Raw genomic sequence first — 25,226 nt, 5'->3', positions numbered from 1 at the left:
ATATAGGGAGAGGTGTAACCAGCAGAAGAAAGAGGTGTTGATGCCCCTGTACAAGTTATTGGTGAGGCCGCACCTGGAGTATTGTGTTCAGTTTTGGTGGCTGTATCTTGCTAAAGATGTAAGAAGACGTGAAGCGGCCCAGAGGAAGGCGACAAAAATAATATGGAGCTTGCGCCAAAGGACATAAGAGAAGAAACTGGAAAACCTGAATATATGTACCCTGGAGGAGAGGAGGGACTGGGGAGATATGATACAGATGTTTAATTACTTGAAAGGTATTAATAGAGAAACAAATATTTCCAGAGAAGGGGAAAGTGGTAAAGCAGTGGCATACCAAGGGGGGCAGTCCGCCCCGGGTGCGCGCAGCTGGGGGGGTGTTGCGAGCCGGTCAGCGTAGTTCGTTTCCATGCTCCCTCTGCCCCAGAACAGGAAGTAACCTGTTCCGGGGCAGAGGGAGCATGGAAACGAACGACGCTGACCGGCGCGCGGCACCCCCCCAGCGGCGTGCACCCGGGGGTGTTCTTTCGCCGGGGTGGGGGGTTGTCCCTTCGCCGGGGGGGGGGTCACGCTGCACGGGGGGGTGGGGCGCTGCACCCGGGGGGGGGGGGGAACGCAGCAGCGATCCGCCTCGGGTGTCAGCACCCCTCGGAACGCCGCTGTGGTAAAGCTAGAGGACATGAATTGAGGTTGCGGAGTAGTAGACTTAGGAGTAATGTCAGAAAATTCTTTTTCATGGAGAGGGAGATGGATGCCTAGAATGCCCTCCCGAGGGAGGTGATGGAGAAAAAAAACTGTGGTGGAATTCAAAAAGGCATAGGATGAACACAAATGGTATAGAAAACAAAACTTTAAAGGATTGCATATGTTTTTGTATGTCAAGTGGTGCTTAGATGACAACTTTGGCTGCATCAACTAAGGCCAGTGCTGGGCTGGCTTGTACTGTCTGAGTCCCGCATATGGCGATCAAGTTAGGATGGGCTAGAGAGGGCTTCAACGGAAAATCCAGTGGTTTGAAGCGTGAGGACTGGGCTGGGCAGATTTTTACGGTCTTTGTCCCACAAACGACATGACGAATTTAGATAGGCTGGAGTGAGTTTTGACACAGACTCTAGTAGTTGGAACATAAAGGGAAATGGGACTTGACATACCGCCTTTCTGTGGTTTTTGCATCTACATTCAGAGCGGTTTACATAGTATATTCAGGTACTTATTTTGTACCAGGGGCAATGGAGGGTTACGTGACTTGCCCAGAGTCACAAGGAGCTGCAGTGAGAATCAAACTCGGCTCCTCAGGATCAAAAGTCCACTGCACTAACCACTAGGCTACTCCTCTATGGTCTGTGTTCCAGAAACACCAAAGAAAAGACCATGATCAAGTATATAATATCACGCTCATTGTTGATTTAATCTTGAATTGATAATGAATGTGACTATTGGGCAGACTGGATGGATCATTCAGGTCTTTATCTGCCGTCACTTACTGTGTTGCTAAGGGGCTTAACTTCAAAGCACTTGACTTACTGTAGATTACTATGGAAGTCTAAGTGCTTTGAAACTATGCCTCTATATTACTATGACCTAGGTGTCATTGTCGCTAATACACTGAAATCTTCTGCCCAGTGCGTGGCGGTGGCCAAAGAAGCAAACAGGATGCTTGGAATTATTAGGAAAGGGATGCAAAATAAGACAAAAAGTATTATAATGCTTCTGTATCGCTCCATGGTGCGACCTCACCTTGAGTATTGTGTTCAGTTCTGGTCGCCGTATCTCAAAAAAGATATAGTGGAATTAGAAAAAGTTCAAAGAAGATCGACCTAAATGAAAAAGGGGATGGAACTGCTCCCATATAAGGAAAGGCTAAAGAGGTTAGGGCTGAAGGGGGGATATTATTGAGGTCTGCAAAATCCTGAGTGGTGTGGAGCAGGTGGAGGTGAATCAATTTTTCATTCATTCAAAAAGCACAGAGACTGGGGGACACTCAATTGCATGGGAATATTTTTCCACTCAAAGAATAGTTAAGCTCTGGAACTTGTTGCCTGTGGATGTGGTAACGGCGGTTAGCATATCTGGTTTTAAAAAAGGTTTGGAGCATTGGTCTGACCCAGTATGTCTATTCTGATGTTCAAACTGTTCCACAACTTGGTCCTGAAATATAAAAAAATACTGAATTTATATATATCGAGTCTGACATTGTGGAAAGATGGACTATCTGACAAGTCCTTCTGAGGAGACCTCAACTGTGAAGATGGCTGATTATATTCTCAAAGTGACAGCAATAAGAGGAGGGACTTGAATATTCAAGACTTTAAAAACACGTACAGTAATAACATCGTATATTTTATTCTCCATTGTACAGGAAGCCAATGGAGCTAATGACCTGACTAATCCACCTTAAAGAGGGGAATCCATGCTGTGATTAGCAACAGCATTAACATAAAACAGAAAGGGAAATAATCCAAAGAAAGATGAGAAGAATGGGGCTACTTATCAAACATTGCCCATAACCACATCTTACCCTGCGGTCTTCAACCGTCAGCTGTCTCTCTGACGTGGATGACTTTCTGGCATCCTTGGACGTGCCTTCGGGTGCTTGCCCCGCTGACCGCTTTTGGACCAAATTCAATCGTCTGTTACCCGATAACGTGACTGCTGCTCTACGTAAATTCATAAATAAATGCTGCAAATTAGATGTATGTCCGACTCATCTCCTAAAAGTCGCACCAAAGTGTTACATTGAAGAACTGACTTGTTACCTTAACAATATGTTAAGCGCAGGATTTTTCCTGCCAGGTCATGGAAACATCCTTCTCACTCCAATCCCAAAAAATTCAAAGATCAAGCCAGATGTCATCTCTAACTATCGCCCAGTGGCTTCGATACCTCTAGTTATCAAGCTGATGGAGAGCCTGGTCAATGTTCAGCTCAACGAATTTCTAACTAATTTTGATATCCTCCATCATTCGCAATCAGGTTTTCGAGCTCATTACAGCACGGAGAATGTCCTGGTTACCCTCTTATCCAACTTTCGACAAGAACTATCTGTTGGACGAAAGATTCTCCTGCTACAATTTGACATGTCTAGTGCTTTTGACATGGTGGATCATGAACTCCTGCTCCATCTACTGGATACTTTTGGTGTAGGAGGACCAGTTTTGCATTGGTTCAAGGGTTTCTTGACCTCAAGGTCCTATCAGGTCATGGTGAATTCCCACACCTCTGAACCGTGGAATGCTTCTTGTGGGGTCCCTCAGGGCTCTCCCCTCTCACCTACCCTATTCAATATAATGATGATGCCTCTAGCCACAGCACTTGCAAATCTGGACCTCAACCCTTTCATCTATGCGGATGATATTACAGTCTACATCCCTTTTCAATCCACAGTATCAGAAGTTGCTAACCTCATAGATGCCTGCTTCTCCACTTTAGAACAATGGGCCAGGGTGTTTCGCTTCAGGCTAAACAGGGAAAAAACTCATTGTCTCATCCTCTCGTCCAAGCACGCACATGTAACAGACACAATGCTTCCAGTTCTGGGCTCTGCCCTCCCGATTGACAGCAGCCTGAGACTTTTGGGAGTGCACCTGGATTCACATCTCCAGCTGGTTGATCATGTACACTTGGTCTCCAAAAAAATGTTCCAGGCCATGTGGAGGCTTCGACGTATCAGATACCTCCTTCCCAGAGACTTGTTCCGTACCCTTGTCCACTGGCTTGTCCTATCCCACCTGGACTATTGTAGTGGTATTTATGTGGGTTGCCAGGCCTCCTTACTGAAAACTTTCCAAACGGCTCAGAACACCGCGGCGAGGCTCATCCTAAACGAGCGGCGTTTTGCACACGCTGACCCCCTACGCTTTAAACTTCATTGGCTACCTGTACAGGAGCGCATTGCTTTTAAGATCTGCTCCCTAACACATAAAATCATCTATGGGGATGCCCCGGAATACATGTTCCCCTTGATTGACCTTCCGCCTAGAAATGCCAACCCTGCTGCTCGGTCCTATCTTCACCTCCATTTCCCGAATTGTAAGGGAGTCAAGTATAAGAAAATCTTCGCCTCGTCTTTCCGTTACTGGAGTCCCAAATACTGGAACACGTTACCTCGCCACCTTAAAACTCAAGTGGACCATGCCCTTTTTAAGAAGTTGTTAAAGACATTCCTCTTTGCTAAGACTTATCCCTCAATTTACCATGTTGATTAAAACATCCCTTGTCCCTTACCCTACTTAGTTCACTTTGTTAGTTTCTTCCCCCATGTTTACTTCTCTATGCTTGCCTAAGCTGTTAAGTTTGTACTCTTATGTAATTCTCTGTAAGCCACATTGCGCCTGCATGTGTGGGAAAATGTGGGATATAAGTAACAAATAAATAAATAAATAAATAAATAAAATCTTCTGAGTCTGTAGGTGGATTTTGTTTATTTAAAGGTAGCTATTTAGGTAGCTCTGATTGTCTTGGTATTGAGTGTGTTACATATTTTTTGAAATAAGTAAATAAATGGAGGCACCAGGTTAAGAAAAGAGGTAGGTAACTGGAAGGATTAGTGAAGCAATACAGGGTTTTGCTGTTGGAAGTCAGATTAGCCTCCACTTTGTATCTCTATCTGTTTGAATGGAATGCTGGCTGACCTAAACTCCTGAACTGATTAGTGAACATTGATGAAGAGATCTTTTGTACATCCTACTGTTAGAAGCTAGTGTTACGTCCCTCACCTGAGTTGTGGTCCGCACGGTTGGGTCCTGCTGGGTCCGGTTCGGTTGGCCAGCCATGCTCTCCGGCCGGGGGCGCGGGTCCGGCTGTTACGATCACGAGCCTGCCAGGCCCGGTCGCCAGTGTTGGCCATGTTTGGTTGGACGGCCATGTTGTGTTGGCCGGCCAATTCGGCCACGTGGTGTGGCGGCGTTCCGGAAGCAGCGCCGGTTTCCAGCGCGGGTGGTTGGCTTGGTCTGGTTGCACGGGATTGGACGCCTATCCCGGGGCTCCACCTTTTCCCTTGCAGGCACCAGTCTGGAACGTTTCCTCCAGCTGCACGAAGTTACAGCTAATGCGGGGACTATTAAAGGACCTCAGGTCCCCACACACTTTGCTTCGGCTTCTATGCTTATAGAGGTTTGGTGCTCATCTCGTGCGTTGCATTGCTTCTCCTGTCAGCTGTTACTAGACGTTGGACTGTACCTGATTACCCGTTGATTGCTGCCTGCCCTGACCTTTTGGACTGAACCTGTTTACCCGTGGATTGCTGCCTGCCCTGACCTTTTGGACTGTACCTGATTACTCATGGATTGCTGCCTGCCCTGACCTCTTGGGCTGCTCCTGATTATCCATTGCGTTGCTGCCTGCTCGCTGTCTGGACTGTACCGGCTCACTCTCAGAGTTACGCCCGCTTTGCCACCTAGTCTGGTCTGGGCGGCCCAACCCCGTCCGGATCCCGAAGTCCTGGTGGCCACCTGCACCTGGGGGCTCAACTCCTGGGGAACGGTGGTCGCATCACAGGTGAAGCTAGGGGTTATCCGGCTGCCTGACCGAGTGCGGCGCGGCTCTTATCCACCGTGCTCAGTCGGGGCACAAGAGCTCACTGCTCAAGTCACAATAGGACCACAACAGCTAGGCATCAAGAGAGCCAAAGGATTGGCTATAGAGATATCCATATGTAGTGAATGGAGCAGGACGTTTCTCTCCCCCTGCTGGAGGGAGGGTATATGCCCACCGGTTTAGCAAGACTTAAGCATCAATGGTTATCAGGTAAAACTGTACTTTTTTTTGCCTGCTTGCAGGATTGTTTATTTTTCCTTTAATTTTGATCTAAAAAATGTATTCTTGCCTTAGAGTGTTTCCAGATTAATTTTTCCTTGCTCATGTTGCACTGTAATCAGGCAAATATGGATGATAGCCATTATTATTTTTAGATTAAAACCTTTAATCCAAATATGTGCTAAAATGGCCACATAGGGTGAGGTGAGACAGACTCCTTTTCAAAGTCTGACTATATTTTATCAAATTTCCCACATGGAACTTGAAAGTATAAGGGTTTTCCAACAGTGTGTGTGTACTGAAGTGCCATGTTCTTTAAGCAAATACCAATAATTAGCAGATGAATAAGTGTATTTGATTCTTTTATTGTCTGGAACATAAGTATATATTAGAGTGCTATCGCTATGGACTGCAGTCATATACAGTATTTTATGAATCTGTTACGTAACCACCTTCATTTGTTTTTATTCATATAAACCTTTCCTCCAAGGTGTGTATGCTCACTTTCGGCAGTCACTCCTTGTGCTTTTTCTTTCAGTGGTGGTGATACATAAGACATCTCTGCTGTATGTGCCATGATGATTACTTCACAGTGTCATATTTTGGTCAAACCACATCATTGACTAGCTATTACCTCTATTTATCCCATGAGTCAGCTGATGCCCCAAAAAGCATCTGTGCATACTGGCCACAGTTTGAGTATAAGAAGTTGCACAGTTATGGTGTGATACACAATGACACATTTCTCTTTCCTTCATTCAGATTCGGACATGTAAGCATATGGGGAAACATATGGTAGAGTATGTTTCAATTGGTTGATATCAGCTGTGTAGTGAGGGGAACGAGTGCAAAGTGTATGTGTTATGACTAGTGTGACAAGTATATTTTTGTCTATGGAAAGAGCGTGTCTGTTGGAATGTGTGTTGTGAGAGAGTGTCGAGGAGGGTGAATTGTGCAGTTTGGGGGGGCTATGAGGTATGTTGGGAAGGGAGGGTGAGTTGTGCAGTCTGCGGGACTATGAGATATGTTGGGCTGGAAGGGGATATCTGTGTGATGGGGGGGGGCAGAGAATATATATGGGGTTGAGGGGTGAAGGGGCAAATGTGTGGGGTACAGAAGGTGAAGGGGGAGGCTATGTGTGTGTGTTTTTTTTTCCCTGTCCCTTTCCCCTTTCTCTCTCGTTTCTTTTTTTTCTCTTTCCCCTTTGCGTTTCCACTTCCCACCCTTCCATTCATAGTATTCTTTTCACAGCCCGAGCTAGCTCTTTATCTTCTGGTGGCGGGCCCGGCCCTCCCACCACCATCTCTTCCGTTGGCCCAAGCTGATTCTGCTACATCATCCTGTGGTGCGACTTGGGCTCCTTTCTCGTCAAAGCTGTCGTATTTTCTGGTGGTGTGGCTCAGGCTCCTTAATACTGTGCTACTCTATTCCTTTCTTTTTTGTTTTCCTCCTACTCGGTACACATTTGTCTCTTTACATTTGAACAAACAGATGCATGTAGATGGATTTACACTGACCATAAGCACTCAGCTTTTGAGTAAAATGCCCCTTAAAATTGAAACTGAAGGTGTTTTTCTAAATTATTGCACCCATTTCTAATAATTTTGAATACTGTACCAGTGTAACAAAAACTAACGATTATAAATAATTTTTATATGCAAATGAATGCAGTAAACACAGTTTGGTGTAAACATTTGTAGTTAGGTTGAATCATGATTATAAGTGCTACTTAGATTAATTTTCTGCTTCATTTTCTTGTAACCTTTTAAGATTTATAAATAGCAAGATTTACAGCAATACTTTGGAGGGAGACTACATTATTCGTAAGAGATCTGAAATGCTTAATTAGCATCTCCTATGAAACCACTGTGATTTCTATCACTTTAGGTAAATTTACATATAATTTCTCCTATTTAAATCAATATCAGCTCTCTCCATTCTCAGCTCTTCTTTGTACCACTGCCATCTATACCAAATGCTTTACTGTCCTAGCCTCCATGTATGCTTGTAGACCATTCTTATAAGATCCATACTTAATACAACACCCAGGCTCCTCCTCCTGTATGTTACCACCAACATCTTCTATAATAAAATGCACCCTCAACGTTCTGAAGACAATGCTCTGAAGTCACTTCACTCCGTAAAGGGTTCGTTAGTTCATGGTGGTGAAGCCATCCCACAAACCATGTCTCTCTGCCCCGCCCACGTGTCAAAACATAATGACGTCGAGGGCGGAACAGAGAGACACATCCCCACCCCCCAAGTCGACAGACAGAGGAGGCGGAGGGAATCAGCTGAACCAACGGGAAAAGTAACCTAGAGACAAGACGTCCCATTGGAACGTTGAAGACGAAGTAATAAACACAAACCTGGCTTTGACAAAGCAGCCCCACCAACCACCGGGATACCTTTTCACTCCTGCTGTGACACTTGCATTTACAGGCAAGGTGGCGGGTAGGTATAGAGGGGCTGTCATGGGGGTGGGGGAGAGTAGGTGGGACAATGGTGCAAGCAACAGAAGAAATAAAATACAAATGGAACAATTCGCCAGCTAAAATCGCCCGGGTTTTCATCTCTTTCTCTTCTCCTGATTACACTAACCTCCCCCCCCCCACCCCCGAATCTGGAAGAAGAAGCCTCCTGCACAGAACATTTGTAATAGAAAAAGGGGGAGGGGTCGTGTTCACAGCAGGGCTGGCAGAGCAGTGAAAGGCTAAAAAGAGAAAATAAACACAACCCTGGCTTTGACAAACCACCACAACCACCACCACCACCGGGATCCCTTTTCAATTCTGCTGTGACACTTGCATTCAGAGACAAGGTGGCAGTGAGGTATAGAGGGGCTGTCATGGGGGTGGGGAAGCATCCTGCAGAGAAGATTTGTATTAGAAAAAGGGGAAGGGGTCTTGTTCACAGCAGCCCCAGTGTTCGGAATTTACAAAGGTATTTTTAAAAACTTTTTTTCTCGGGGGTGGACTCGGAGGGGGGAGAGAGGGGAGGGCGATAGGCAGGGAATGGGAGGTCACTTATAAATAATAATTAAAAAGTTGAAGTATATTCTGTATTTGATTATGCACGGCAAACTCTATTGTGTATTCTTTGTTATGTAATTGGCACATTGCTATGTGCAAATTTGTATTGAGAATGTGTTAGGTATGCTATGTTCAGAATTAACAATGTTCAATAAAGACTTCTAAAAATGAAAAAAAAACAAAACTTTTTTTCTCAGTAATGGCAAGATCTCGCCCTCACTCTCTCTCTCACACCCCCCCCCACCCTTTGCTTCTAGCCACTTTCCTCTATCTCTCTTTTTCCCGTTTTACACGCCTCAGCCTCTCCAAGCACCTCTCACCATAGAGGCAGGGACATGGAGGGAGGGAGACCCAGAAATTGGGAGGGAAGGAGGGCCCCTGGCACTAGGAGGGAGGGAGAGATGGAAGGGCCCCTGGCACTGGGAGGGATGGAGGGGCCCCTGGCACTGGGAGGGAGGGGGGCCCCTGGCGCACGCTCTCTCTCTCTCACACACACTCGCACCCAAACTCACTCTATCACAGACACACACTCGCGCATTCACTCTCTCACAGAGTCACTCTCCCATACACACTCCGAGGAAAACCTTGCTAGCGCCCGTTTCATTTGTTTCCGAAACGGGCCTTTTTTACTAGTTTGTAATAATCAACACAGCTACAAGAACACATCTCTCAACCTTTCATTATCATCATCTTAAGAAATGAATGTTATTTTATTTTAGACATGTTTCTGAGAAGGTTTATTGGTGTCCTTTTTATTATTGTAAATTGTTATTGTTGGAAAGACTACACCCTGAAACTAAGGTAGTCCGCATTCAGAGCATCCATCATTCACTCTCTTTATCTCCTGCCATTGCAAGCGTTCTTCTTTATTTACCTATATATTTTGCAAAGGAGATCACATATAAATATACGCAATCGGTTTATATAATAAAAAATATCACGGATATCATCATAACAACTACATTTTCCCCATTAGCCATCTACTTGCCTACGTCATGTTTACAAAAAATATCCTTTCATTATTTTTTCTTCTTTTTGTATTGTCGATTTGTGTTGTGCTCCTGAATGGCCTTTTAGCACATAATGATAATAATAATGTCTTTTTTATTGTTTGAATAAGAGGGGAGGTTGTCAAAATGCATTAGGGCCTTGCATTATTTATGTAGTAGTAACATAGTAAGTGACTGCAGATGAAGACCTGAATGGTCCATCCAGTCTGCCCAAGAGTCGCATTCATTCTCAGTTCTAGATTAAATCAACAATGAATGTGATATTACTTGATCATGGTCTTTCTTTTGTGGTTCAGGGACTTAGACCTTAGAAGTCTGCTTGGCTCTGTTCTTATGTTCTAACTACTGGAGTTGCTGTCAAAACTCACTCCAGCCTACCCGAATTTGTCTTGTCATTTGCAGAACACAGACCATAAAAGTCTGCCTGGCACTGTTCTTACGATCCACCTTACTGGAGTTTCCGTCAAAGCTCTCTGCAGTCCATCCTACAACCAGATTGCTATATGCTATAGGCCAGCACCCACCTTAGTCGATGCAGCCAGGGTTACCATCTAAGCACCATTTGACATGCAAACACATATTCAATCCTTTTAAGTTTTGTTTTCTATACCACTTATTTTCTAATTACAGATCCTCTTTGTTCAATCCACACCTTTTTGAATCCACAGTTTTTTTTCTTTGACTACATATGGTTTGTTTTTATTTAACGTTTATTTGTATATATGTGTTTTGTAGACTCCTGATGCAGGCCTAACGGCCGAAACACAATGGTTGTGTTGACTCTTTTATTCATCAATAAACAAGTATTTTTAAGATCCATCTCTCCAGGTCTTGTATTTCCGTGGTCAAACATCCCACTTTCTTCCATACCTGTGTTCTTCCGTGGGGCGTTCGAGTTTCCGCTGAACAGCAGATTTTTTTTGAACAATTTTTTTCTCCACCACCTCCCTCGGGAGGGCATTCTAGGCATCCACCACCCTCTCCGTGAAAAAGAATTTTCTGACATTACTCCTAAGTCTACCATCCCGCAACCTTAATTCATGTCCTCTATTTTTACCATTTTCCCCTTCTCTGGAAATATTGGTTTCTCTATTAATACCTTTCAAGTATTTAAACGTCTGTATCATATCTCCCCTGTGTCCCTCCTCTTCTCTAGAGTATGCATATTCAGGTCTTCCAGTCTCTTCTCATATGACTTTTGGTGCAAGCCCTATATTATTTTTGTTTCATTCCTTTGGACTTCTTAATCTTTAGCAAGATACAGCCTCCAAAACTGAACACAATACTCCAGGTGGGGCCTCACCAACGACTTGTACAGGGGCATCAACACCTCCTTTCTTCTGCTGGTTACACCTCTCCCTATATAGCCTATCATCCTTCTGGCTATGGCCACCACCTTGTTACATAGTATTTGAGGATCTGAAAGTGTCGAAAGAATCTCTCCAAGATCTCTCTCTCCAAGATCTAAGCATATCAGCCTCTCACCGCCTAACACACACGTCTCCCTTGGATTTCTACTCCCTAAGTGCATCACTTTGCACTTCCTTGCATTGAATTTTAATTGCCAAATATTAGATCATTCTTCTAACTTCTCCAGATACTTTTTCCAGTTTTCCACTCCCTCCGGGGTGTCCACCCTGTTACAAATCCTGGTATCATCCGCAAAAAGGCAAACCTTACCTTCTAACCCTTGTCCCTTTTTTCAACATAAAGGGCTCTAACACGACTTGACTTGATCTACCGTGGTGATATTTAGGTCACCACAGTTATATAGTAATGAGATTCAAAACATGAAAATGTGTGTAAAGTAGATCATTACTTTGTAAAAACCAAAACTCTACTTGTGGTGTGCACTGAGTACACAGCACAAGTCACATTTTGGGCTTAAAATCATCGGACCCAAAACTGCAGCCTGATGCTCCCAGTCTGGATCCTAAAGGACCAAGGACACCCCATGTTCCCAGCCCCCCCTCCGAAAGGACACATGCCCCCCTAGCACTAGAAGCGAGAGACTACCGCTAGGAATGTCATTTTGTAGATGATGCCAGCAGGGCAGAATGACTGGGGATCATTCCTGCCTGAAGACTTCTGTAGCACCAGGGATTCTCACGGTAGCAGTGAGAGATGGTAAGGGGTCCTGGGGGGGGGGGGGGTGCTTCATCAGGGAAAGGGAATGTCACCGGCCCTTTAGTTTCCTGCCTAGGATCATAGGGTGACAACTTTGTGATCCAATGCTTCCGGGCCGCTAGAATAACACTGCTAGCAAGATGGCTTGCAAACAGCATTTTCCTTTACTTTGGTCGTCAGCAATTTGTGGGACTGGTATACCACAGGTTTCTAACTCCCGTGATAAAATCAAGGTACAGTAAAAACTTGCCTTTTACCGCACCTTGATAACTCCCCCCCCCTAACTCTTCTAAATAGTCATCAGTTAGATCAGGGGTCAGCAATGTGAAGTATACCGCTTTTTTTTCCCCCAAGAATTATTTACAATGAACGAACTGTGCCACCACAATACAAATGCACAAAATATGTCAGATTTAAAATTTCAATCGTTCTAATACATGCACAAAATGTGTCAGTTTTATTAAATTTTAACCATAGTTGTAAGTCTCATCAGTGACACTTAGATGATGCAATCTTGTCAGACCCTGCTACTACTACTACTACTACTACTACTACTATTTAGCATTTCTATAGCGCTACAAGGCATACACAGCGCTGCACAAACATAGAAGAAAGACAGTCCCTGCTCAAAGAGCTTACAATCTAATAGACAAAAAATAAATAAAGTAAGCAAATCAAATCAATTAATGTGAACGGGAAGGAAGAGAGGAGGGTAGGTGGAGGCGAGTGGTTACAAGTGGTTACGAGTCAAAAGCAATGTTAAAGAGGTGGGCTTTCAGTCTAGATTTAAAGGTGGCCAAGGATGGGGCAAGACGTAGGGGCTCAGGAAGTTTATTCCAGGCGTAGGGTGCAGCGAGACAGAAGGCGCGAAGTCTGGAGTTGGCAGTAGTGGAGAAGGGAACAGATAAGAAGGATTTATCCATGGAGCGGAGTGCACGGGAAGCGGTGTAGGGAAGGACGAGTGTGGAGAGATACTGGGGAGCAGCAGAGTGAATACATTTATAGGTTAGTAGAAGAAGTTTGAACAGGATGCGAAAACGGATAGGGAGCCAGTGAAGGGTCTTGAGGAGAGGGGTAGTATGAGTAAAGTGACCCTGGCGGAAGATGAGACGGGCAGCAGAGTTTTGAACCGACTGGAGAGGGGAGAGGTGACTAAGTGGGAGGCCAGCAAGAAGCTAGTCTTACCCAATTGGAGAAAGAATTCTTAGAATATATTAGGTATAATGAAACGGATGAGATAATGCCAGTAACTTTGTGGGAGAGACATACGGCAGTAATGTGAGGAAAAATCATTGCTCTGCAGGCACATTTAAGTAAAACTCGTGCAGCTAAAGAACAACAAATACAGCATGAAATAGATGGATTAGAACAGCAAGCTAAGGGGGGGGGGGGGGGGGCAGCAGTCGTTTTCCCACAAGAGAGGGTTAATTACATGTTTTTAGAATTCAGCTTCATGAGCTCCAATTGGCTGGAATTTCTGAAAATTTACGAGTCCAACAGACATGCTTTGAATTTGACAATTGGACCAGCTGCCTTCTAGCCCATAAACCGAAGCGACTGTTGGGGCGTACTCATATTTTCTCTATTAGAGATGAACAAGGAACATTACATACTGCAACAAAAGCTATATGAGATAAGTTTGTTCAATTTTACACTCAATTATATACCCCAGATATCTCTCCTACTGGGGCTAATATTCATCACTACTTAGAAAAGATAACTACACTGAGAGGGACACTGTCTCTTCTGATTGACTTGGATGAGGTGCAGTGGGCCATCTGGAGTGGCCCAAGGGCCAGACAGGTTCCCCAATAGATATTATGATTGTTTTGGCGGGTATTTGGCATGATTGCTACTTGGGGTCTTTAATGCTTTAGAGAAGGAAGCAGAGTTACCCCCTTCATGGCAGTTGGCAGTTATTGTAGTGCTCTTAAAGCCGGGAAAAGATCCTTTGCTCTGTATGTCATAAAGACCGATCTCACTACTAGGGACTGATTTATAAGATCTTCACCAAAATACCAAAACACCTACAGCGCTTGTTGCACACAATGATCATGGGGATCAATCCGACTTCATAACAGGGAGGCAAATTTTTGATAATATTCGTAGAGCCCTACATCTAATTCAGTATGCCAGGACAGAGGCCAACCCATGCTTTTGCTTTCATTGGATGCGGAAAAGATGTTTGACCACATCCATTGGCTATTTATGTTTTCAATTTTGGGCAAAATGGGATTTTGGGGGTGTTCAATGGATTCATCAGATTTATACTAACCTTGTAGGTTGCCTAAAAATCAGTGACACTTATAAACCTATGTTCCATCTACATTGAGGCAGGGTTGCGCACTTTTGTACTTTGTTGTTTGGTATCATGATAGAGCCTTTAGTGTAAATCATAAGAACTCAGCCTACAGTCACTGGCGTGCCATGGGGCGAGATGAGTACAAGGTTCTGATCTTCACACATGACATTCTACTTATGTAACTAACCCTCAACACTCTGTAGCACAAGTGGTTTTGGAGCTTCAGTGATATGGGAACCTGTTGAATTTTAAAGTAAACATGACCAAATTGGAAATTTTAAATATCACTGTGGCTCAGGAGGTTGCTCTCCTGCTGTGACGGTTTCCTTTTCTTTGGGCTCCACGTTATATTCATTACCTGTGAGAGAATATAACAAGATTATAGAAGGCCTCTTTGCAGCCAACCTTCCCCCAAAATTAGAAGACCTTTTGGAAATCTAGATAGGTGGGAAGGGCTCGATATTTCATGGTTGGGGAGGTTTCAAGCCATCAGATTCATGATCTTGCCAAATCTGCTCTACTTATTTATGGCTTTGCCCCCCCCCCCCCATATTTAGGCAATTTTTTAATAACATTAAAAAGAAAAGTATTTAGATATATGGAACAAGCGACCTCTCCCCCCCCCCCCCCCCACCCCAAAGTTGAAGCTCAGACCCTATGGCACTGTAAAAATAGGGCAGAATGGCTGTTCTAGACTTTACTTTATATTACAAAATGGCACAGTTCCGCATGTTAGTGGAATGACTGAGTCACTCAACTAAAGTATGGATGCGATTAGAGCAAAATGGGATGGGGCCCATACAGTTATGGGCCATTCAATGGCTACCTGATTCAGTGATTTTGGAACATGCTGAAAAGGCCCCAGTGGGAATAGGAGGTGTTCTCAAGACTTAATATGGGCCATGAAAAAAATTCTTTTTAGATAGGAAGTATTTCATATAGACAGCCATTTGTTATGCCGCGGGATTTGCACCTGGCACACTTGATCTCACATTTTATCAGTGAGAATTATGAGGGCTTCATACTTTGGGACACACGTGGGAGGAGGGAGAAATCTTGCCCTTTTTGGAATTAAGGGATGAATACAGCCTTCCTCCCCATAATGTTTTTCATTATAAGCAAATATATAATTATATTATTTGCACAGATCAAGGGGAAGTAGGTCTTCCGGAGACACTAATCAAGCAAGCAATGTGAGAGGGGTGGTGGTAGGGTCTGTATGTTTCGACTTTACAATGCATTACTGTCATGTCACATACTGATAGATCATTACATTCAAACTTGAGGAAAGGATTTAGAGTCAACATATGAGAAAAAATGGTGGAAATGAGCTTTTAAGTACTTGTTGAAAGTTTATAAAGCAAGTATCCTGGTAGAAAATGGGCACAAAATCCTATATTGATGGTATCATACTTCATTGAGACTACTTAATGTTTAGCCATGGAACTGGATATTGTTGGAAGGACTGTGATATGGCTGATGATGTACCAAATTTGATGGGCATAGTGCAATCATATTCAACTGGGAACTGCAGATAGTACAACAAGTTACAGGGGTGAGAGATCTGCTTAAAGCTGAGCACTGCCTGTTGCACTTTTGGGCCTGCTTTACACAGAATGGCATCCAGTGTATTAACAGCTGTTGAAATAGAAATAGTGGTTGCTTGGAAACCACCACCCACACCTCGTGTGACAGTAGTACTTCATAAATTTGATTATGTTTATTTGATGTCAAAGCTGACCGCATTACAGTGTCACGGACTCAGGGGAAGTGATCCCTTGGGCCATAGCCATGAACTGGCTAGCGGCAGGCGAGTCATACGGGCTAGGCACAGCACTAGGCAAAGTACAAGGCAAGGTAGGCTTGGCTTGAAGATGGGCAGAGTAGGCAGTTTGAGACAGATGGGACTAGGCCAGACAAGGCTAGGCAACACAAGGCAAGAACTGAATCCAGACAAGGCAGGGCAAGGCAAGACCTGGATTCAGACAGGACTGGAACTGGAGACAAGGCTGAGTTGGAGCTGGAAACATGGGTGGAACTTGGAGACAAGGCAAGGCAGGAACTTGGAGACAACAGACAAAGTTGGAACTTGGAGACACATGAGGCAGGGCAACACGAGACACAGCTGCTGGAGACCTGTTGCGAAGGCATCAGAGGAACTCCGGAGCCTTCCAGAAATAGGTCCCAACCCAGAAGTACAGGCATCCCTTGCGGGTCCGGAGTTTCCAGCCATGGTCCAAAACATCAGTCCCTTCAGAGCATGCGTGCGAACTTGGAAGCTGGTGTTTGCCGACAGTGGAAGAGCTGCAGAGACACGTGTTCGAGGCACATGGATAGCTGTCCCAGGGGACGCTGCTGGACCCAACACAGTAAAAAGTGAGTTGGGGTGGGGAGGTACAGCAGAGCCGTGACAGTACTCCCTCCGCAAAGGGCCTCCTCTCCTCAGTCTCAGGAGACTGATAACAGAACCTTCTTAGGAGCACAGAAACAAGACTAACAGATGCCCATGAGTAGTCCTTGGAACCATAGGCCCTTCTGGAATCACAGTTGTCCTGGACTACATGCCCATGGTCCAGTTCTTCGGGCACGGTACATAACAATAAAGATGTTCTCAGCCAGGCCTGAATCTTGGATGCAGAAAGCGAAGAAGTCTTACTCTGGGGAAGACTCCCTCCCAGTATGGAGGGCTCATCAGGGCTCATGGCCTTCGCAATCTGTCACGGACTCAGGGGAAGTGAACCTTTGGGCTGTAGCCGCAAACTGACTAGAGGCAGGCAATTCACACAGGCTAGGTACAGCATTAGGCAAAGTACTAGGCAAGGCAAACTCGGCCTAGAGATGGGCAGAGCAGGCAGGATTTGAACTAGAGACAAGGCAGTCAAGGCTTGGCTAAAAACAGGGCTAGCAGGACAAGGTAAGAACTGGATCCAGAAAAGGCAAAGCAAGAACTGGATCAAGACAAGACCAAACAAGACAAGGCAAGGCAGGAACTTGGAGAGACACGAGGCAGGGTAAGACGAGACACAGCTCCAGGAGACCTGTTGCGAAGGCATCAGAGGGATGCCAGGGCCTTCTGGAAATAGTCCTCAACTCGGAAGTACAGGCATCCCTTGCGGGTATAGAGTTTCCTGCTGCGGTCCAAAATATGAGTCCTTTCAGCTTACTTGCGCGAATCTAGAAGCTGGTGCTGGCTGACAGTGGAAGAGCTGCAGGGACGCAGACTGCCGCCCCAGGGGACGTCGCAGGACTCCATACAGTAAAAGGATCATTGGGGCAGGAGGCACAGCAGAGCTGTGACATACAGACTGGACTGGTGATAGCTTTTTACAAAGTATGGGATAGCTACCAGAATTGGAGAAGTCGGCATACCATTTTTGTAGGAATATAGACTCATTTCCATTGAAGGACTGAACCTTACTTATGGATGGATGGGATGGGAATGTAACCGTGCTATATTGAAAAAGGCTTTAAACTGATCACACTTATTATTTCCAAGTATTACAATAAAAAGTTCATTAAAAAAACACCTAGATTTCATTGTACTTGTTTTTCATGTAGGCATTTCAGTTTTCATAATTACAGCATCCTCTGAAAATAGGATTGACATTTCATTGTCACTACACATGCTGGAGCATCTTAACCACTCACTGCAGTGTTGTACTCCATGCTCTAGGAATTTGCTGGTTTTACCCTATTATGGTCAATACTTGTTCACAATTTTTTCTTTTCATAATCTGGGTCATTGTCTGGTCCAGTTCCAGCCTCCATATTTTAAATGCCTACATTTTATGCTGAATCTTTTGGTCTTTGTTAAGAAATCTCATCACAAGATCATCCTCGGACGTACAGCTTACAGCATGTATTTTCAGGAGATTCGTTTTCCCCATAGACATAGGATAAGTGAAACGTTTGAAAATAGAAGGGTCAGTATTGAAAATGATGGTATGTGGGCCCTCTGACTGGTTGAGGTTTAAGCAAACAGGTGTCCACTTAAAATTTATCCGCGTAACTGTGGGAGGGATCAGAAGCATCACATCAAGCGGATACTATCGGTACTGAGCATTATCGGGGCAATTCTTTAAACTAGGCCTTTATATGCACCTGTTGTACACACAAATGTTTTGAATATCATATATGCGTGTATTTAAGTACTCTGGCCCATTTTGTCTGAGGGCCTTGAAAATCAGACATCATTTTCATGTTTAATTTCATGCTAGTACTGTGACTAGGTTTGTTTGCCATTTCCAAGTTTACGTTATTGATTATATTTGTAGTTATCTTTTGTCATTTTACTTTTGCTATGCTGTTAACAAAATTGTAAGTTTTGTGTTAAACTGAACTGCTGTAAACCATCTTGGGTGAATTTCTTCATAAAGGTGGTTAATAAATCCCAATAAATAAATTAAATATACATGCATACAAGCCAAAATTCTGCCTAGGCCTTATTCTGCAAATACCCACTTACCTTACATAACAGGTATTTGTCAAGGGGGGCGTACACATGGGTGGGTCTCCCACTTATGCATAAATTAGCATTATGTAACAGAATTGCCCCCTTGGTCATATACATGAACACATTCTCAGAATGATACACTATGCTAGGCTGTGAAAAGAGTAAGAAATGGTCAACGACTGAAGTAGACCCTGCTACCCTGCTGCCAGCAGGGCTTAGTTGTAGAGGTGTCATGAGGCAGGAGAATATATTACTTCGGGATGGGGTGGGGGGGGGGAGGAGGTAGCATATGAAGAGTGGTGGGGTGGATTGGGGAGGGGAAAAGATTGATGGAGAATGGGGAGGGGAGAAGAAGAGATGGATGGTAATTCAATTATGTGAGGGTTTTTGTTAGTTTATTATACTACATTAAAAACAGAGTAATATATGCATTTCTGGTTGGATTATTTTGTGTATATAGAGATGTGGAATGTGTAATGGGAAAAAACAAAACTCGTTCAGAATGAAGTAAACATCATTATTTAGAGGTTTAGATGCCCATGAGCTACTGTAGTATGTGGTTCAGATGTGAGGATGATGCTTGGGCACTTTGACTAGAACTAATTTCCGATCCGGAGAGGGAATGAAGTTGCCTCTCCTACAGGCTGTGTAGTGTACTTTAATCAAGCAGTGATTGATTGTGCTTCTGCTTTTTAAACAGGCAGAGATACTCAGTATGCTCAGTCACAGAAACATCATCCAATTTTATGGAGCTGTTCTTGAACCTCCCAATTACTGTATAGTTACAGGTAAGAATCTCTCTTGTTTAACTTTTTTTTTTAAACTTATATAACCTGTTAGAACTTAAGTCTAGCAAAACATTGATCAACAATCTTTGTCACCCATGTGTTATTGTTAGAATCTCTTAATACTAAAATATTTTTGTATGTAATTGTATAAAATGCAGATATAATTTCACTTTTATCTTGTAAATTTGTTGTCAGATTTAACTGCTTAGGGTCTCTGTTGCCTATAAGAAATGATTAGAAAACGCATGTCCTGGGGCCCTGTTTACTAAGGTGCACTATTTGTTTTTAGCGTGTACTAAACACTAGTCACCCATATACAGTGGGGGAAATAAGTATTTGATCCCTTGCTGATTTTGTAAGTTTGCCCACTGACAAAGACATGAGCAGCCCATAATTGAAGGGTAGGTTATTGGTAACAGTGAGAGATAGCACATCACAAATTAAATCCGGAAAATCACATTGTGGAAAGTATATGAATTTATTTGCATTCTGCAGAGGGAAATAAGTATTTAATCCCTCTGGCAAACAAGACCTAATACTTGGTGGCAAAACCCTTGTTGGCAAGCACAGCGGTCAGACGTCTTCTGTAGTTGATGATGAGGTTTGCACACATGTCAGGAGGAATTTTGGTCCACTCCTCTTTGCAGATCATCTCTAAATCATTAAGAGTTCTGGGCTGTCGCTTGGCAACTCGCAGCTTCAGCTCCCTCCATAAGTTTTCAATGGGATTAAGGTCTGGTGACTGGCTAGGCCACTCCATGACCCTAATGTGCTTCTTCCTGAGCCACTCCTTTGTTGCCTTGGCTGTATGTTTTGGGTCATTGTCGTGCTGGAAGACCCAGCCACGACCCATTTTTAAGGCCCTGGCGGAGGGAAGGAGGTTGTCACTCAGAATTGTACGGTACATGGCCCCATCCATTCTCCCATTGATGCGGTGAAGTAGTCCTGTGCCCTTAGCAGAGAAACACCCCCAAAACATAACATTTCCACCTCCATGCTTGACAGTGGGGACGGTGTTCTTTGGGTCATAGGCAGCATTTCTCTTCCTCCAAACACGGCGAGTTGAGTTCATGCCAAAGAGCTCAATTTTTGTCTCATCTGACCACAGCACCTTCTCCCAATCACTCTCGGCATCATCCAGGTGTTCACTGGCAAACTTCAGACGGGCCGTCACATGTGCCTTCCGGAGCAGGGGGACCTTGCGGGCACTGCAGGATTGCAATCCGTTATGTCGTAATGTGTTACCAATGGTTTTCGTGGTGACAGTGGTCCCAGCTGCCTTGAGATCATTGACAAGTTCCCCCCGTGTAGTTGTAGGCTGATTTCTAACCTTCCTCATGATCAAGGATACCCCACGAGGTGAGATTTTGCGTGGAGCCCCAGATCTTTGTCGATTGACAGTCATTTTGTACTTCTTCCATTTTCTTACTATGGCACCAACAGTTGTCTCCTTCTCGCCCAGCGTCTTACTGATGGTTTTGTAGCCCATTCCAGCCTTGTGCAGGTGTATGATCTTGTCCCTGACATCCTTAGACAGCTCCTTGCTCTTGGCCATTTTGTAGAGGTTAGAGTCTGACTGATTCACTGAGTCTGTGGACAGGTGTCTTTCATACAGGTGACCATTGCCGACAGCTGTCTGTCATGCAGGTAACGAGTTGATTTGGAGCATCTACCTGGTCTGTAGGGGCCAGATCTCTTACTGGTTGGTGGGGGATCAAATACTTATTTCCCTCTGCAGAATGCAAATAAATTCATATACTTTCCACAATGTGATTTTCCGGATTTAATTTGTGATGTGCTATCTCTCACTGTTACCAATAACCTACCCTTCAATTATGGGCTGCTCATGTCTTTGTCAGTGGGCAAACTTACAAAATCAGCAAGGGATCAAATACTTATTTCCCCCACTGTATATGTTTCTGTGGGCAACTTTAGCATTTATCGTGTGCTAATCATTAGCACATGCTAAAAACGCTAGCGCGGCCTTTGTGCTGCTTGGTAAACATGGCCCCTGGGCTGTGAATTGTATTTATACAGACGTTCATGTAACCCACATTTGTCTTCTGAAGAAAAGGCAGAGAAGATACTCATAACAGGCTTTTTTTCAGAATAAACCAATTTTTGTTTTTAATTTATTGATTGTTTTAACTATCAATCAGTATTTGGAGATGTATTTATTTTCCAGAATTCTAATATATCCTGGGGTATTTAACTGTCACCAAGCAAATGCATCTTTCTGGTAGCAGAAGTCAGTATTTTATGTTATTAAAGAAAAAAACCCATAGCCCAAAAATATGCTTTTTCACATGAGGTGGGGTTTTTTTTTTTAGTACATGTTTGGTCTCTCCCTCTTTTCACCCTCCCCCATATACTTTTGCATATATATTACAGTTTCTTTTTTTCCCCAAACTAAAAGTTAAAACATACCTTGAATTTAGGAAATTTAGCAGATGAACATAAACTGTATTAATGCTAGATGGGTTTCTTTAATCAGTAATGTTGGTATTGTGGGTTATGCTTCTACTATAAGAACACATGCATCCTTGATGACATAAATGTTCCCCTATGAAAATCCATTGTTTGTTCTGGCCTACTGACATCTGCAGTTTTACTGACAATTTTAAGGTGGCTTCAGAGATTCCTGTGGAGGGGTAAACAACCCCATCTGCCTGTGTCTCGTATATTAAAATCTAGAGATAAGGGGGGGGATTGGGAGTTTTGAATCTTTGCTATTTATGGATTGTGGGTAGAGAGTTGCACGGAGACAGAAATCTTACCCGTCCCCACCCATCCCAGCAAGAATTTAACCTGTCCCCACCCAGTCCCTCAAGAATTTAATGGTACATTAAAAAAAAAAAATTCCAGTGAGCTCTCTGTCTCTCTCTGGGTTTGAGCCACAGCACTGCAGTCAAGGAAGGAATGGAAGTTGGAACACTCTGGTGCAAACATGTAAGACTTGTCTCTGATTCACTGGCACTGTGTACTAAGAGGTCGCCACATGCACATGCCAGTAGATCAGGTGACATCTGATGCTTGTGCCTTTGTCAGAGCTGAGGTCTGCGCATCAGCCCGGGAGCAGAGAGGATTAATAGTAACATAGTAAGGGGCTTGATATACCGCCTTTCTGTGGTATTTTGCAACTACAGTCAAAACGGTTTACATATATACAGGTACTTATTTTGTACCTGGGGCAATGGAGGGTTAAGTGATTTGCCAAGAGTCACAAGGAGCTGCAGTGGGAATTGAACCCAGTTCCCCAGGATCAAAGTCAGCTGCATTAACCACTAAGCTACTCCTCCCACACAATAGTCTCAATCATTATCAGTTCATTTTTAAATCAACAATGAATGCGATATATTCTTGATTATGGTCTTTCTGTGGTGTTTTTGGGACATAGACCATAAAAGTCTGCCTGGCCCTATCCTTATGTTGCAACTGCTGGAGTTGCCCTTGAAGCCCACTCCAGCCTATTTATCTTCTCATTTGTTGGACACAGACTGTAAAAGTCTACCAGTACTGACCTCATGTTTCAGCCACTAAAGTTGTTGTCTAAGCCATTTCTAGCCCATCCTAAACCACACTGCCATATATGAGAGACAGACCGTACAAGTCTGCCTGGTATCGGCCTTAGTTCATCACAACCAGTCACCATCTGTCACTTGACACATCCATTTTCTAATTAGAGATCCTCTGTGTTCATCCCATGCTTTTTTGAATTTCGTCACCACTTGTGACTTTCTGCATCTGTGCTGTTAGAGCAAGGAGGAGGAGGAGGAGACAGCATTCAAAGAGTGGAGTGGAGGAGTGGCCTAGGGGTTAGAGCACCAGTCTTGCAATCCAGAGTGGCCAGGTTCAAATCCCACTGCTGCTCCTTGTGATCTTGGGCAAGTCACTTAACCCTCCATTGCCTCAGGTACAAACTTAGATTGTGAGCCCTCCTGGGACAGAGAAATATCCAGTGTACCTGAATGTAACTCACCTTGAGCTACTACTGGAAAAGGTGTGAGCAAAAATCTAAATCTAAAAAAAAAAGAACTTGGTACTCAGTAGGTGAGAGGCTGCCTGGCATAAGTGCAGCATACACTTCCACAGGAACCCTGCAGGAACTGCTTCCATCCCCACATGAATCCCACAAACCCCATTCCTGTGCAGGTCTCTAATTGCAGGCTGTATGCACCACATCAATGTCTGTTTCAGGGGTAGAGGGGACTTTTCATTTACGTCTTTAGAACACCAACTTTCACGTTAGTGTATTGTTTCATGCTCTTCCTGTGAAATGGCTTGTTACTTATTGTTACAATCCCTACATAGGGCGTGGGGATGGGTTTGCATCTTTTATAAACTTTCTCCATCAACAACGCCATATTTGCACATCAAAAATAAGCCAGCCTTTCCACTTGGCTGTGATAGCCAAACCTTCCTGAACTGGGAAGACAGGGGTGTAAGTTATCTCTATCAATTACTCAGTGAAGAGGGTGGCTTGAAGACCTTTGTGGAACTTCAAAAGGAGTTCTCTAGCGCAGAAGGATGTCTCTTCATATCTCCAACTACCGCACTGTGTTAATGGTCTTCCTAAACCTCATTTAACTGATGAAGTACATGGAACTTTAACCACTGTCTTATGCTTTTAGTTCTCAACAACACGTGCCACTTCATTTCTATCTTGTGGCCCTGTGTGAGGTGACAGATTAAATGGACAATAGAAAAAGTGCTTTGAAGACTGAGGGACTGCACACGGACATAATGGTAGATCAGATTCGTGTGTGCTTGCTTGGTGGCAGAAAACTTTTGGATAACGTTACTTTGTGAGAATTACAATACGAGGGTCCTGTTTACTAAGCTGCGCTAGAGACGCGTTAGCGTTTTTTAGCATGCGCTGTGTAGGCACCCACAATCTTTCTATGAGCATCTACACAGCGCATGCTAATTTTGTGCATGCGCTAAAAGCGCTAGCGCACCTTAGTAAACAGGACCCTAAGTTTCTATTACGGCTCTATGTTTCACCATACAAAGCCTTTAAAGCTTCATTGCAGGCTCATGGTTGTCGCCTGAAATGCAAGACTGATAAGGCAGCTTTGGGCCATATGTTTTGGTTCTGCCCCTGGTGCAGTTTTGGGTGAATGTGCTGACCTTTATTCATCTCCAGTGGCGATGAAAGATTGAAATACTACCTAATGTGATATTTGGACAGTATCGTATAAGTCGCCTTGTTCGAGGGGATTACAGTCATTGCTGTGGAGAGCTGTACTGGTGCTTAGAAAGCTGTTTTACTGGTGTGGATCACAGCTGATAATCCTAGAATGGTGCAATAGCATATACAAATGTTACAGTTTCAGAGGCGTAGCCAGACCTTCAGAGCCCGAGATGGGAGGGCACAGTTCAGGCCACCTCCCCCAGCTGCTGACCCCCCCCCCCTCCACTTTCGACCCCCTCCCGCCGCTGACCCTCCCCTGCCGCTGCCTGCTACCTTTGCTGGTGGGGATTCCCAACCCCCGCCAGCCGAAGTCGTCTTCAGCACTGGAGACCGGCGCTGAAGAAGACTTTGGCTGGCGGGGGTCAGCAAAGGTACCAGGCAGTGTCGGGGGAGGGGGGATTGAAAGTGGCGGGGGAGGGTCGGCGGTGGGGGGGAGTCGAAAGTAGAGGGGGCCAGGGCTAAATCTGTGGGGGCCCATGCCCCCATGGCCCCAGCTAGCTACGCCCCTGCAATTGCTTACCATGGAATGTTATGATACTTCGGACATGGATTCCCCAAGAGGTGCTCGA

The 25,226-nt window shown here is 44.3% G+C and overlaps 1 protein-coding gene across 2 annotated transcripts in view; it reads left to right on the top strand.

The window, feature by feature from the left end:
* MAP3K20 (mitogen-activated protein kinase kinase kinase 20) overlaps nucleotides 1–25,226 on the top strand; it is a 292,039-nt gene that overhangs the window by 12,732 nt on the left and 254,081 nt on the right. For both annotated transcript variants that reach the window (XM_030210690.1, XM_030210691.1), the window contains exon 3: nucleotides 19,376–19,463. In XM_030210690.1, the coding sequence (XP_030066550.1) occupies nucleotides 19,376–19,463 (88 nt within the window). The remainder of the gene's footprint in view (nucleotides 1–19,375; nucleotides 19,464–25,226) is intronic.

The sequence above is a fragment of the Microcaecilia unicolor genome, chromosome 7 (genome assembly GCF_901765095.1).
Source record: "Microcaecilia unicolor chromosome 7, aMicUni1.1, whole genome shotgun sequence".
In the NCBI taxonomy this organism is placed as follows: domain Eukaryota; kingdom Metazoa; phylum Chordata; class Amphibia; order Gymnophiona; family Siphonopidae; genus Microcaecilia; species Microcaecilia unicolor.
The sequence above is the reverse complement of the archived record's forward strand: the minus strand, read 5'-3'. Positions and strand labels throughout refer to the sequence as shown.